Source organism: Carassius carassius, chromosome 35 (genome assembly GCF_963082965.1).
Source record: "Carassius carassius chromosome 35, fCarCar2.1, whole genome shotgun sequence".
NCBI lineage: Eukaryota > Metazoa > Chordata > Actinopteri > Cypriniformes > Cyprinidae > Carassius > Carassius carassius.
In genome coordinates, this window is record NC_081789.1 from 5,709,810 (window position 1) to 5,723,691 (window position 13,882).

General features: G+C 38.5%; 1 protein-coding gene across 2 annotated transcripts; it reads left to right on the forward strand.

Moving 5' to 3' along the window:
- The first annotated feature begins 3,041 nt into the window (after positions 1-3,041).
- Positions 3,042-9,287, forward strand: nell3 (NELL (neural EGFL like) family member 3). 2 transcript variants are annotated; one of them, XM_059524336.1, is made up of 5 exons: positions 3,042-3,128; positions 3,321-3,919; positions 5,775-6,328; positions 6,447-6,513; positions 6,604-9,287. In XM_059524336.1, the coding sequence occupies exons 2-5, from the start codon at positions 3,340-3,342 to the stop codon at positions 8,151-8,153; spliced, it is 2,751 nt and encodes a 916-aa protein (XP_059380319.1). In that variant the 5' UTR covers positions 3,042-3,128; positions 3,321-3,339; the 3' UTR covers positions 8,154-9,287. The 2 variants fall into 2 exon arrangements, with proteins under 2 accessions (XP_059380319.1, XP_059380318.1); XM_059524335.1 differs by having other exon boundaries at positions 3,057-3,248.
- The last annotated feature ends 4,595 nt before the right edge of the window (positions 9,288-13,882 follow it).

The window sequence follows — 13,882 nt, forward strand, 5'->3', positions numbered from 1 at the left end:
GATGCCAAAAATGTATGTAGATGGATTCATAATTAAAAGAAATGGAATAAAAGCCACAAAACTCTCAACTTGACTTCATGGGGTTTATAGAGTCAGAAATATATCTGTTCCACAATTACTTTTTCAAGCTAAACTTGTAGAATATAGACTGTCTAACTGAATCATGCCTAAACAATGTTTCTTTCCATTCAAGTGGCTGAGCAAACAATCTCAGGTCCATGTTGCTGTGCTGAGTTGGAAGCAGCTGGATGTAGATAGATGCAGACAATTAAGCCACTTTGGGAATTTATATTAAGGCAATACAAACTTACATTTGTTTAGCACAAGTCCTAGAAAGACACAGTTTCAGGACATTTAACCCTACTGTAAATTAAGTAACAAGTTATTTAACACTGCTCAGAGTAATGTTGGCTAACAACAAACCTACTGCATCCACAGTTTTCTTAAAAGAGGATTCAAATCTTACCATTTGCTACCAGTTATTATGACTTTTTTATATGCTCTTATTCTCACTATGACTTTACCTTAGAAGCCCCCACCAGCTCAAGTAGGAGAAATAGACCACCCTTTTTGAGAAACACTGTGTGGCACAAACCAAACTATATGAGACCAGAAATGTTTGACATCATGTAAACCACAATAATGCCATGATGTTTTTGTTGGTCTGTACAAAGTTACTGACATGATAAAAAAAAACAAGCAAACAACAACAACAACAAAAACCTAAGCAATTGTGGTAAATGTCAAAACTAAAGTTGAACCATCTACAACATGAAATAATAACTATGTAACATGCACTGCTGAGACTACAAAATGATTTACTATACAAATACTGTTTAATATCAGTGTGTTCTTACTGATTGTGTGACTCATTCCAACCACAAAGACACATGCGCTCATCTACAAGAATAGTTGAAATGAAAATGTACTCATCCCCAGGCCATCCAAGATGTAGATGAACTTTACAGAACAAATTTAGAGAAATTGTGCATTACATCACTTATTGATGCTTTGCAGTGAATGGGTGCCATCAGAATGAGATCTGATAAAAACATCACAATAATCCACAAGTAATCCACACCACTCCAGTCCATAAATGTATGAAACAATTCCATAATTAAGATGTTTTTAATATTGCTTCCTCCAGTGAAAAAATTGCCTCGTCTGAATCCGGTGAGAAATATGCAGAGATCAGAGATGTTATGCAGAGAATGAAAGCAGAATAATTATTTGGCATAAAATGACAGCATGGCTCATGAGTCATGGCCTGATCTGACAATGATCAGACATACTTCAGCACTTTTCAGAGTAAGTACACTAGGTCTCAAGTGACTTCAAAAGCCCATCTGGTGGGGTGTGAGGGGAAATGGTCTTTTAAAACCATTAGGCCACAGTCGACTCATTATTCTGGTTTAACCCAGGTCTGTACTATTCAATACTATGACACACTGGTGGTTCATTACAGCCATTATAAAAGGAAATACAAATTTCACAGCTTAAACCATCCATTGTAGCCTAATTAAAATGTCTCAGTAACTCAAACTTCACATTTTTATATCCAGATACTAAGCATGTGCCCAAGCAAAAGCACATATCAGCTGAGATTAAACATTCAAAGGGGTGTGAATGGTGGCAGAATTGTTCAAAATATCCAAACAGCTGTGTAATCGTAAATACAACATCCATTAATAATAATAAAAAAGAATTTTAAACAATGTTAAAAGTCAGAAGAAGAAGAAAAAAAAAATACAAGTTTGGAACAATTTGATGGCTTAGGGTTCATTTTTGGGTGATTATCTACATTTCAAGATGGATATATAACATTATAGACAACAATAACTCAATAATCTCATTTTGCCTTTAAATATGTATTTGGATTAACCAATGCACCGTAGAATATCCTGAAGCCGCGAACATGCAAATGAAAGCTCTTTAGTTTTCAGTCATTAAGAGCTCTGGATTCCCGTCTCTCCTCTCCAAATGTGTGTCTAGTATGGCCGGCTGAACTCTAGCAAATAAACTTTGACCTTTTAAGACTTTTTCTTCTGCCTGACAGATTCTGAATGACAGACAACAGCTGTTTAAACAATCAAATGCCTGTCTATCTTTAAAAGAAATACTGACATGGTCACAAACAAAGGTGACACTGGTCGTAACACAACTTTCCATTTCCCACAATGACGCCTCTATTACAAACTTCCACAGCACCAACAGAATTCCTGTCTGTGGTCAAATCACTATATAGGAAGAAATAGTTTAAAATAAGAAAAACTTTTTTTTTTAATTCCATCTGGACCACCATTTTCAGTGAGATATTGTTAAGTGTAATTCAGGCTTTTGGTGTTAAAAGTGTCAAGCTGAACACTGTCGAACATAGCACACTAAACGAAAAAGGGAAAATAAACATCAAGGATGAAAAACAGATGAAAGCCAGGGAGAGTGAGGGGTTAAACTTGGGCTGGAGAAACCCGATGCTAATTAAGGCTTTGGAATGCCACATAAGGGCTGCATTCTGAAACTTAGAGAGCTGCCTAACTAGACAACATTTTTAGCCATGATTTGCAGACAGTTGAAAAATACAGTTTTGAGACATTAATTGGTGCTTGCAGAATTATTGATCATTTTAGAAACATGCGGATGCTGTAGATGCATGCAGGATTTTAGACTTTTTATGCGGCACATTTGAGTTTAATTACTGTATCACACAGAGTAAAAAAGCAAACATGCTTTGGTTTTAGGCATTATATATGTGTGAGCAGAACCTTTCTATCTAAACACTCTGAAACAGAATGACATGGATTGTGTCACAAAAGTTTTGCTGCTAACATTACCCAAAAGGTATGTTATTGTATATTTTAGGCTTTAAAGTTTTGCATGTGTGCATGTCTGATTTGGCCACAGATGCACCAGTAATGTTTAAAATACGTACAAACGTGATTCCTAAAATGCTGCGCTTACATATGATGTCTAAAATTTTGACTTGATAGGGAGCTCACTATTTTTGCGGACACAGCCCATTCTGCTTCTGAAGTGTTTAGAGTGGCTCACACACACACTCCAGTGGAGGAGAGACGCTCACCTCCTGCTGTTTATATTTTCACTGACATTCCAACAGAAGACAGCTGCAGGTAAAATCATCTTGCTGTTAAAAGAGTCTAACTGCGGAATAATACATACAAAATGAAAACCGTCTTATCTTCCGGATCAGGCTGGACTAAATGATAAAGGACTTTCTGTGCTTTTAGTAGGTGTGTAGTGTCAGTATACTCTTTTAAACGCGTATTTTCTCACAAGTCATAATTGTTATTTTCTTTATTTAGGTGGATAAATGATTAAACAATGCCGCCACCCAAAAAGTCGCTTTTGTTCCTGGTTTGTGTATTTTGCACGTTCTGCTCTGCGCGCTCTGGGGACTTTGGAGACCCCAGACCCTGCTCTGGATCACACTGCCCGGTGGGCAGATCATCCAGACCACCGCGACAGCACAATCCGATAACACAGAGCAGATCAATAAATCACCATCATGCTCCCTCCAGCTTTCCATCGGAACATCACGCAACGCCTCTGTCCCAGCGCGCGCGGTCTGGAGACAAGACAAGGGAAACCGTCCAGACGCGCGTCGCTGGAGTTTTTGGTGCTGTGTGCGCAGATTGTGTTACTCCTCAAAGACCAGATCATGTTATGAACGACACCAGAGAATGTAAAGGAACTGAGTGTCGTCTGCCCCTTAGGATACGACCGAACCCCAGACCGAAACCCTGTGCTGGAGACGGATGTGTGCTCGGGACCAGCCAGCCTCCCCTCATCCATGTGGCAGACAGAGCCGCTCAGTTTTTGGGGGAATTTCCGGACATTGGATATCCCGCTTCAGAGAGTGGGGCTCCTCTGGGAGTTCAGCTCACTTGTGACATCAAACCAGGTGAATTGAAACGGTGGTTCCAGCTGTTCTGCACTTGAATCTTGGTTTAAAACTGGTGTTACACTTAAGTAAACAGAGTAGGCTATTATATTAATATAGTTAATAAAAAATGACATACAGCACAAGTTACTTTTGTTGCTTATTCCACTTAACCGTACAAAAAGTACATGGCATTACCATTTGCTTTATTCAGTAATATCATGGTATTGTCTAAAATACTTCGGACTGTGTATACCACTTACAAAAACAGCTACCATTGTATGACTATGTGCTTTGTTGAACATATGCAGTAGCATGGTAATACCATGGTATTATTTGAATTACATTGAATGTTTAATTTTCATGCATTTTTCCACTTTCAAAAAAAGTAGCATGTTATAACCACAAGGTTTCTGGTCGTCATCTATGGTAATTTATGTGCTTCCAACCTTTGTACCCACCTGATTATTTTAGTTATACATATGATATTTTAATACAATTATTTTCCCACAAATTATTAAATAAAATAATACATTGTAAATGATTTAATTTATATCACAGTTTCACAAAGCCCCTCCAGACAACTGGTTCTATTTCATACTATTTAATGTTGCACTTCAAACTATGCATAAAAAATCTCTTTAATGCTCTTTATTCGAGAATGATGCAGACCTGTTTTTGCTTGTGTGAGATATTTGAATAAATCTACAGATCTCTCTATGTACTTTGAAAAATATGAGATGCATGCCACAGGTTGGGGAGTGTATACAAACTATCAGGCTCAATGAAACTCATACTTTATTCAATTTTCGCATCAGTACTGGAATTCCCATACATCAATGAATAGGGGAATTTGACAGCTGGCCATAGAACTATTATTGCAAACATACACATCTGCTTGGCTAAAGAGAGAGTGGTAGAGCAGCAGAACTGCTGGCAGTCAACTGTCAAGACATTGCAGACTACTTTGATCCATTTCCATATGATTGAAAACGTTTTAGCACTGGAGTTGGAAAAAATAGCACTTGGTTTTAAAAATGTGTGATCCAACTTTGACCTTCACATATCAAAAAGTTTTATTAGATTCAGAGAATTTCCGGTTTGGATCATCTTTAAATAAACTATGAATATTGATTAACTCCCAAATAATTGTTCTCATGTAAATCCAAAATATGTTTACAATCCAGTTTGATAAGACCAGTGTATTCCACTGTTAATGGTATGTTAAATGTACAGTTTGTTCTCTTCTTAAAGCTAATTATACACTTGCTGAGTTATATCCACTTAGTTACTCTTTCCATAGGCGTATATATATAAAGTGACATTATCACTAACATTGATCTCGCGAGTTTAAGCACTCTCTCTCTCTCTCTCTCTCTCTCTCTCTCTCTCTCTCTCAAAAAATAAATAAAAATACTATCATTATAATCTCTGAAAATGCATAAACTGTGAAATGAATCTCTTACTTTGTACATACATCTGCACTTTGTTGTTTATGATGAGGGAATTCGCAAGAGTCCGGAATTCAGTCAACGAACATGCAAGCGCTCAACAGAACTGATAAGTTTCAGCGAGAACTCATCTGAACGCTTCTGTTTTGCCATTGCATTGCAGAGTTTTGCGTGATTGGTTAAAATGTGCAATACTGTAAAAACACCTAAAATGAAACACGGCACAACATGAGCAGATCTTAAAATAATGCCGCATTTAATGTTTATCCATATTCACTTTGTTAGCAACAGACGTAATAAATTATATTTGTTTGTGCAGGGGCATTTTTGTCCAATTAAGTGGCATTATTGCCCCAAGTCCCTGTTGCCAAGCCTTCCCCAGCCTTACACACGTTCCGCCTATAACTCTTTTCTTTTTTTACTAGGGGAGAATGAGGTCCCTGCCGAGGATGCCCTTATCCTGCATCTTCAGTTGGCAAAGGGACAAGAGAAACTGGTGGAGGCTTTGAGAGCTCAACAAGTAGTGATCCGTGATCTGCAGCAGAGACTGGTGGAACAGCAGGGGGCCCTCCTCTCCCAGCAGCGTGAGATACTCAACCAGCAGCGCCGCATGTACGAGCAGATGGATGTGGTGAAAGCTCAGTATGGTCTGCTTTCTGAGACCGTCAAGCAGTTCTCGTTCAAAGGCTTGGAGGGAGAACTACAAAGCTATTTTGAAAGCCACCTGGCCGGCCTTCAGAGCCAAGCACGTACCCACACGCAAAAGTCCTATGCTGTGCATAAGGTAGATGTGGATGCCAAAGTGGTGAATGTAGTTGGAGATGTCGGCCATCCAGTGTTGGGTTGTCAAATTGCTTGTGGGCCTGAAGAATACTGCGACTTCCAGAAAGATCCACCGCAGTGTGAAAGCTGCACTATGTGTCCCCCTGGATTCTTCCTGGTGTCACAGTGCTCCCCCAATGCTGATAGGATGTGCCAGGTGACAATGTGGCAGCAATTGCATTATGCATGCAACACATAAGATTTCAATGAACAGCAGACCAAGTTATACATCTTAATCTTTAACATGTCTTTGAGTAACAAATATCTACCAACAGGACAGGGATGAATGCCTCGAATTACCAAGCCTGTGTGGAGAGCGAGTAAAATGTCTTAATACCCCAGGTAAGCAAAAAGAAAACTTAATGCCACCCCAATGCCCGCCTTTAACGGTATCTTGGGATTCACCAAGCTTCTCTTTGTTTCATTCTTCAGGTGGGTTTCGTTGTCTCGGCGTCTCTGAGAGGGAGATGTCCGCAGGGCTGTGTGGTCATGAGTACTTCTACAATCAAGAACTTCATGAGTGCCATGCTTGTTCAGACTGTGATGGCGAGCCTGTTGGCATTCCTTGTACTTTCACCAGTGATGCTGTATGTGGAACTGTGACTGAGAACATGCTCTCACAGTCCTGGACGGCTTCGATTGCCATACCGCCTACAAAGTCGAAGAGTACTTCCATCTATCCAGGACTACAGCTCAATATCCGTGGCAAAGCAGGAAACAACCTGTTGACCAACCATGATGATTACCTCATCCTGCAACAACATGGACTGGTCTGGATAGACTACAACATTGCACTAAAGCATAGCTGCAGGAACTTTCTCCAAGTCGGGATACAGATAAATGGCAGTGAAGAGGATGCTAGAGATCTCAGTGGGGTTCGAATTGAGCAGCCTGAAAGGAAGTTCTTCCAGGGTGTGACTGTAAGTGCAGCAGTTGAGGTGGAACCCAATCATACTCTGACACTTGTGCTGAAGAGTCCCAACCAATACTGCAACCAGAGTAAAGATATTCAAGCCTATGAGCTTGGTGGAGCTTCGTTCAGCTTGCTCTGGCTATCCCATGACACAGGCGCTGTGGCCATGACTGCTCAGATCTCCACTTCAGCCCACTACCAGAGTAACTATCGCCCCACCTTCCGTATAGCCACTGTCTCTGATCCCTACATAGTGGCTCTGACCCATGACAGCCGCGGGATTCGTTTCATGGAGACCGGCATGGTAAAGTTTGTTCTCCAACAGGCCATCTATTCAATGGGCCATTCTTGTGTTCGAGATGGTTTCACACTGATTGTCTACGTCAACAGAAATGGCACTAACCAGGAGGTGCTACGCTCCTTCAAGTCTGGCGTTAACTACAGAGACACCTCCATCAACCTTTCTGGGGCCACAAGGGTGGACAGTGAAGACTGGCTCTATTTTGAAATTGTTGCCCCTTCTCAGTGCAATGTCCGCTACTTTGGTGACAGTTCTGGAATTAGTATGCTGAGCTTGATATGGATCCCTACTGGTGTCTCCTCCATGTTCACAGCCACTGTCTCAAGAGCAGGTCTACCTTCTGGGGCAGTGCGAAATAAACCCCTTCTCTTTAGGCAGATGAGCCCAAATACAGACCAGATGCGACTAGCTGGATCTGGTGAGCCGCATACTCATAGGAACTTTGTGTTTTCAGATGTTGGGACGGTCAGTGTGGCACTCAACCTAAAACTGATCCACTCCTGCAGTGTGGTCAAGCTGACCCTTTACCGGCAAGATACAGATGGAAGTCAGGCTGCATCCTTGGCCCAGCAGGTGGGTGGACATATGCCTGAAGGTAGTGAGTGGGCCAGTGTGGGGCTGAGAACTTCTTTTGAAGTGCAGAATGGTACTGCCATTTATGTTTCTCTGGATTGCATTCGTGGCCGGATCAACCAGATCACCCACGAGGGCGACACCAACATCTCCATTCTTTGGGTTGGCATCATGATCCCAAGTATGCAATCTTAGATCTAAGGTGCCGTAATCAACTGAAAAAATACTTTGCAAAATTGGTGCTTTCATAAGACAAAGTAGAGAACTTTAAACAGATGAACTTTCCAAAAAATGGTTCATTTTTAAAATGAAAAATGAAATGCACAGGTGCTATTAATACTCCTCTGGTATTCGGATTGTACGTTCATTGGCATTATGTGATGTATTATTGTAAAAATTCAGTTACAGAAACATAAATACACGTTTGAATTTTTCTTGGCTAGAACAATGAACTAATATAACCTTTAAAAAGTACTTTTTCAGTGCTTTGGCTGGTTGAGCAGTGACCAAGGGAGTAATCCCTTTAAATGTCTGCATACAGTATTTTTGTGCATGTTTGATAGAAAGTGTGTTTGTTAAAGAGAAAGAATGTATATTTGTAAGCTGATGTGATGATTTTGTTGCACTTTATCAACACTGAGGTGCATTATTTTGTACAGTGCGCAATTTTGTATTTTGCCCTTTTGAAACAACTGGGATTCAATTAATAAAGCTTGATCTATATGAAAGATTAAAATGATAGAAAATATTATAGAAATTATAGAAATCAAAATAACAATATAATGAAATCATTATGCATCTTTCAGCTCTTGAATATTTAAATTTAGTACTATGAATGAATACTGCTGACCATAATGTCCTGACATTGTAATTAATAAGAAACAACACAAAACATTAACAAAGTTGTCCATTCATGCTTAGTTACAGTGTAAGTGGCATATGTCTTCTATTACTCTGCCAAAATGTCTGCCATTTGGTGTCTTTGCATACCATGTTTAATTGCTTCTGCGTGTGCTCAAACTACAGATTACAGTGAAGTGAACAAACATTTGGCAACATTAATATCATGTCTGCCGTCACTGTAAAACACGTTAAAACCAAAGTATACCTTTCATTTACTGTAGAATTAATGTAGAGTGTAATCTTCTATTTAAAAAAATATGCTTCTTAATATTTTATAAAAGCTTTTTGGTGGCTCTATGAAATACAATCTACTTGAAAGTCTAAATGGACTGTACTACTCTTACAATATATTTTAACCAAGTTCTATACTTTAGTAGAGAACAGGTTATTTCCACTGCATTTTTATAAATAAAAATAAAAAACATTGCTTGATAATGTCAGTTTTGGTTGATTTTTAAAATCTAGCACATGCTACATGTGGTTGTTATTGGATTTGTTCGACTTCATAATTGCAGGTAAAATGTGCTTACCAGTTTTTGCTAACCCATACATTCAGGATCCACCCATAGTGGGTTGATTCCAGATGGGCACCAGACATCCTTCCACTGGGCACAGCATCAAGCTCAAGAGGTCAGCAATTTGGTGAAACTTCAGATAGCAGTACTGAAACGGTACAGGACGTCATACTGAACTGTGAAAATGTGATCAAGAATCATGTTCATCAGAGCTTATAGTGCCTTTGATGCATTTGCAATACTTTATCTGGCAAAAGTTTTCAGGAACTTGGTTGAAAAACAATTGAATGCCTGCCGAAACATGACTAACAGTGCTTAAATTAGTGAGAAAACTGATTGTGTGAAACAATAGAATGTAATTGTCTGCTCTGGGAATGGAAAGCAGGTGTGTAGCGTGCTGGAACCAGATGTTTCTGCTGTAGATCAAATGAGATGTTGCTGCATACAAAAAATATCCATATAAAAGACTATGGTTAGGAAAATAGACAGATATCAACTATAGCACTATAGAGAGAGAGAGAGAGAGAGAGAGAGAGAAAGAGAGCTGTATGAATAATTAACATATAACTATCCTGAAAATCACAGAAATTTGGAAAGGGATATTTTTGCTGGTTGGTTTTCGATATCTGATTTTTAGATTGGCAGAGGATTGTTTTTTAGAACTTTCACAGTATGTTTTACAGTTTACAAACAGACTGTCTTTTGTGATACAGTATATCCAGTCAAAAAGATACAAATACAGAGGACTTTCGAAAGGAGTTTATACCTGCATGTGAACCCTGGAAAACAGAAAATGAAGATCAGTTGTGGATTAAAATAAAACAGTTATCAATGCCAAAGGAAGGATTAACTGGGAAAAATCTCTCTTGACAAGATAATTATTTTGATACGTGTGGTGTTTATGCGGTGTGTTCCTCTCCAGGCATCTCTGACCACATACTCTTTAGCCCACATAAAACAGAACAAGCTAAATCATTCAACAAGAACAAACCATTTGCTCTTACACAAATTAGATATAAAATGAAAATGAATTAAACACAACAGCTTGGATGCTCTCAGAAAAAAAAACTGCTCTGTCAGTGATCAAGAAAGTTTCCATTCTGGTTAGAATGTGTATTTTTAGAATATATACACATTGAAAAAATGTATACAGGAATACACATAATTTACATTAGAAGATAGCCTATAGCTTTTCAAATAAACTTTCGTGAGTGCATAAAATGGCAATGCATTTTTGTTCGATTGTGACAAAAGGATTGACAGCATGTAACAAATGCTCTACATAGAGAGTAACTCGTATGAAAATGTATATTTTCATAATCGAAAAAACAAAACTTATAATCTTTAATTAAAGAATTTCTGCACAAAGTGAATTATGAAAAACATAACTCACTTTTGTGAGAACGTGGTTCAAGATGTTAATGTCCTAATGCAAAAAAAAAAGAACAAAAAAAAGGTAAGGTTTAAACAGATTTAACACATCCTTTCAAAGGAAACAAAGTAATTTGACAGCATGGCAATTTTTGATTCACATGTATTTCACTTTGTGACAAAAAATACACAAAGCAATGTTTTAAACTGAAAGATACAATTATTCCACTCTATCAAGAAGATCTGTAGATGGCCACCTTTATCTTTTTGTAATGAACTTGAGGCATAGAAACAGTATACCTGAACTTTTTCAGAAATATTATGTGTTGACTCTTGTCACTGTTATCTCATACACCTCTTTCGTTTTATCGCTAGTTTCATTCTCTCCCTCTTTCTCTCCTCCATCTCATCTCTGTATTCTCATTAGGCTGTTTAGTGAGGCATGTTAATGAAGGCTAGCAGGTCACCACGCACAAACAGAGAGAAATTCACAGTCTGCAGCTCATGAAAGCCTTTTCAGTTTCACTAACCACAAAGAGCTTCCTCCCACTCAGCAACATTTTCCAATGAACTCCTAAAGATGAACTAACCGTGTTTCTATGGAAAACATATTAGATGTCTGTGTGGTATTCTAATCACTGCCCAGCTATAATGTGATGGCACTCATTTCATGCTGTGTTTGGATTTCTGTTAGAACATTGACAAAAATGAGTCCTGTTAATTAAACATAGATTTAGTAAGTGACTTTATTAAGATGTAATGATTGTTTTTGCCACAAACCATGACTTCATATTTTTAGCACATTTTTAAGATGCATCACTCTTGCTATTTGTCATACTCAAGGTTAATGATTTCAACAAACCTCTAGGTTGTAACTCTGTAGATATGGATTTGTTTTTTTGTTTTTGTTTTTTTTAAGACATCTTACCAACTGCATAGTAATGCATACATACTGTAGAAACACTCAAAGCACACTATTTAGCAACAGCATATTAATGCCCTGGCAACCAACAACAACACCAATACACACTTCTTTGCAACACTTTATTAACCATGAATACACCCTAGCAACCACACAGCAACATAATAAAAATACTTATAACCAACCATTGGGTTAGGCCATGACAACCACCCACAACACCCTTAATTATAGTAGCAACACTCAAAACACACTAATTTGCAACACCTTATCAACTAAAGGTGCAAAACTCAAAGAAAATTAAACTCTACTTGGTAACACCTTAGCCACTTATTTACCACAAGAACACCCTAGCAATCACACAGCAATGTACTAAACACTCAGAATATCGTATAAACTGAATAATAATGCCAACCACCCTTAATAGCCACACTTGAAACAGACTAATTAGCAACACCTTAGCAACTACACAGCAACATTTAAAAAAAGCACATCTTAGCAACACTATAGCAACTACTAATTTACTATGAGAACACCCTAGAAACCACACAGGAGTGCACTAAAAACGCTCAGAACATCTTACCAACTGCATAGTAATACCATGGCAACCTCCCAAAACACCCTTAACAAACACATATTGTAGCAACACTCAAAACAACATCTTAGCAACAACATTACATGCAAGACAGACCTATTTTCTACTCTATCTGTTTTCTTTTTTATTAATTATATAATAATAATAAAAAAATAAAATAAAAAATAACGTACTATGTGACGTAACATACGCTCACTCTCACTCTCTTGGCTATCTGCTTTGGTTTCATCTTCGCGTCCTCACCCTAAACAGTTATCATCTCTTGATGCTAACAGTGCTTCTGATACTTTTTGCTCCATTCTTACTTATTTAGACTTATATATATATATATCTATATATCTTATTTAGACACTGTCTGCCCCTTGTCTTCCAGGCCAGGCTGTACCATCCCTTCTGTCCCTTGGTTATCTGATGTTCTTTAAACTCAGGGCTGCTTAAAGGGTATCGCACAAAATTAAAAAATCCTACTCTCTTTCTTCTCTGCTAATGTCTCCATTGCTAAAAGGACACACTATCATAGTAGACATACTAGTTGTTTGAGTCTTACCTCTGATAAGGCGTTCAAGGTATCTTGGAGAGGTAAGGTGTCAAAGACGCAACATCTAACTACTGGGGTACCTCAGGGCTCAGTTCTTGGAAAACTTGGCTTTTCATATCTCTGTTATCTGCATATCACTTCTCATTCCATCCTGATGATCCGACGATAGCTGCTCATATCTCAGCTTGTCTAACAGGCATTTCTTGCTGGATAAAGGACCAACACCTTCAACTCAACCATGCCAAGACAGAACTGCTTGTGGTTCCATCAAACCCATCATTTGGTCACAATTTCACCATCCAGTTAGGTACATTAACCATAACTCCTTTAAAAACAGCAGGAAAACCGTATGATTGATGATCAGTGGACTTTCTCAGTCCACATTGCTAAAACTGCCCAGTCCTGCAGATTTGCTTTATCCAACATTAAGAAGATCAGGACCTTTCTTACAGAATATATTTCACAACTCCTTATTCAAGCTCTTGTTCTGTCCAGGCTGGACTATTGCAATGCCCTCTAGGCAGGTCTTCCAGCCAGTTCTATCAAACCTTTACAATTAATCCAGAAAGTGGCAGCAAGATTAATTGTCCAAATAGAATGCATGTCAGACTCTGTTTTTCAATTTGCACTGGCTTCCAATAGCTGCTCGCATAAAATGCAAGGCATTAATGTTTGCCTTAAAAGCCAGCACTGGCTCTGCACCCCTTTACTTAAATTCATTACTTCAGACTTGTATGCCCTCTAAAAGCTGGCATTCTGCAAGTAAAATCAAGTCAAGGCCCCTTTATTTATATAGTGATTTTAACAATACAGATTGTGTCAAAGCACTTTACAGTATTAAATAGGAAAATAGTGTCAATAATGCAAAATTACAACAGTAAACACTCTTGATCCACCATCTGGGCTGGATATGTACTGGTTCCGGATGACTGCAATGACCCTCTGAACTGGATACAGACTGGATCTGGTGCTACGGTGACTTTGGAATAAGAAAGAAACAGATTAATATTAGCGTAGATGCCCTTCTTCTAACAATGTAGTAAGTACATCATGTATAATTGGAAGTGTTCCCAGTTCCGGTTG

Coding starts and splice junctions, on each gene's coding strand:
- nell3 (XM_059524336.1), top strand. CDS start 3,340: ATGCCGCCACCCAAAAAGTCGCTTTTGTTCCTGGTTTGTGTATTTTGC. Junction 3,920..5,774: donor CACTTGTGACATCAAACCAG/GTGAATTGAAAC, acceptor TTTTTTTACTAG/GGGAGAATGAGGTCCCTGCC. Junction 6,329..6,446: donor ATGCTGATAGGATGTGCCAG/GTGACAATGTGG, acceptor ATCTACCAACAG/GACAGGGATGAATGCCTCGA.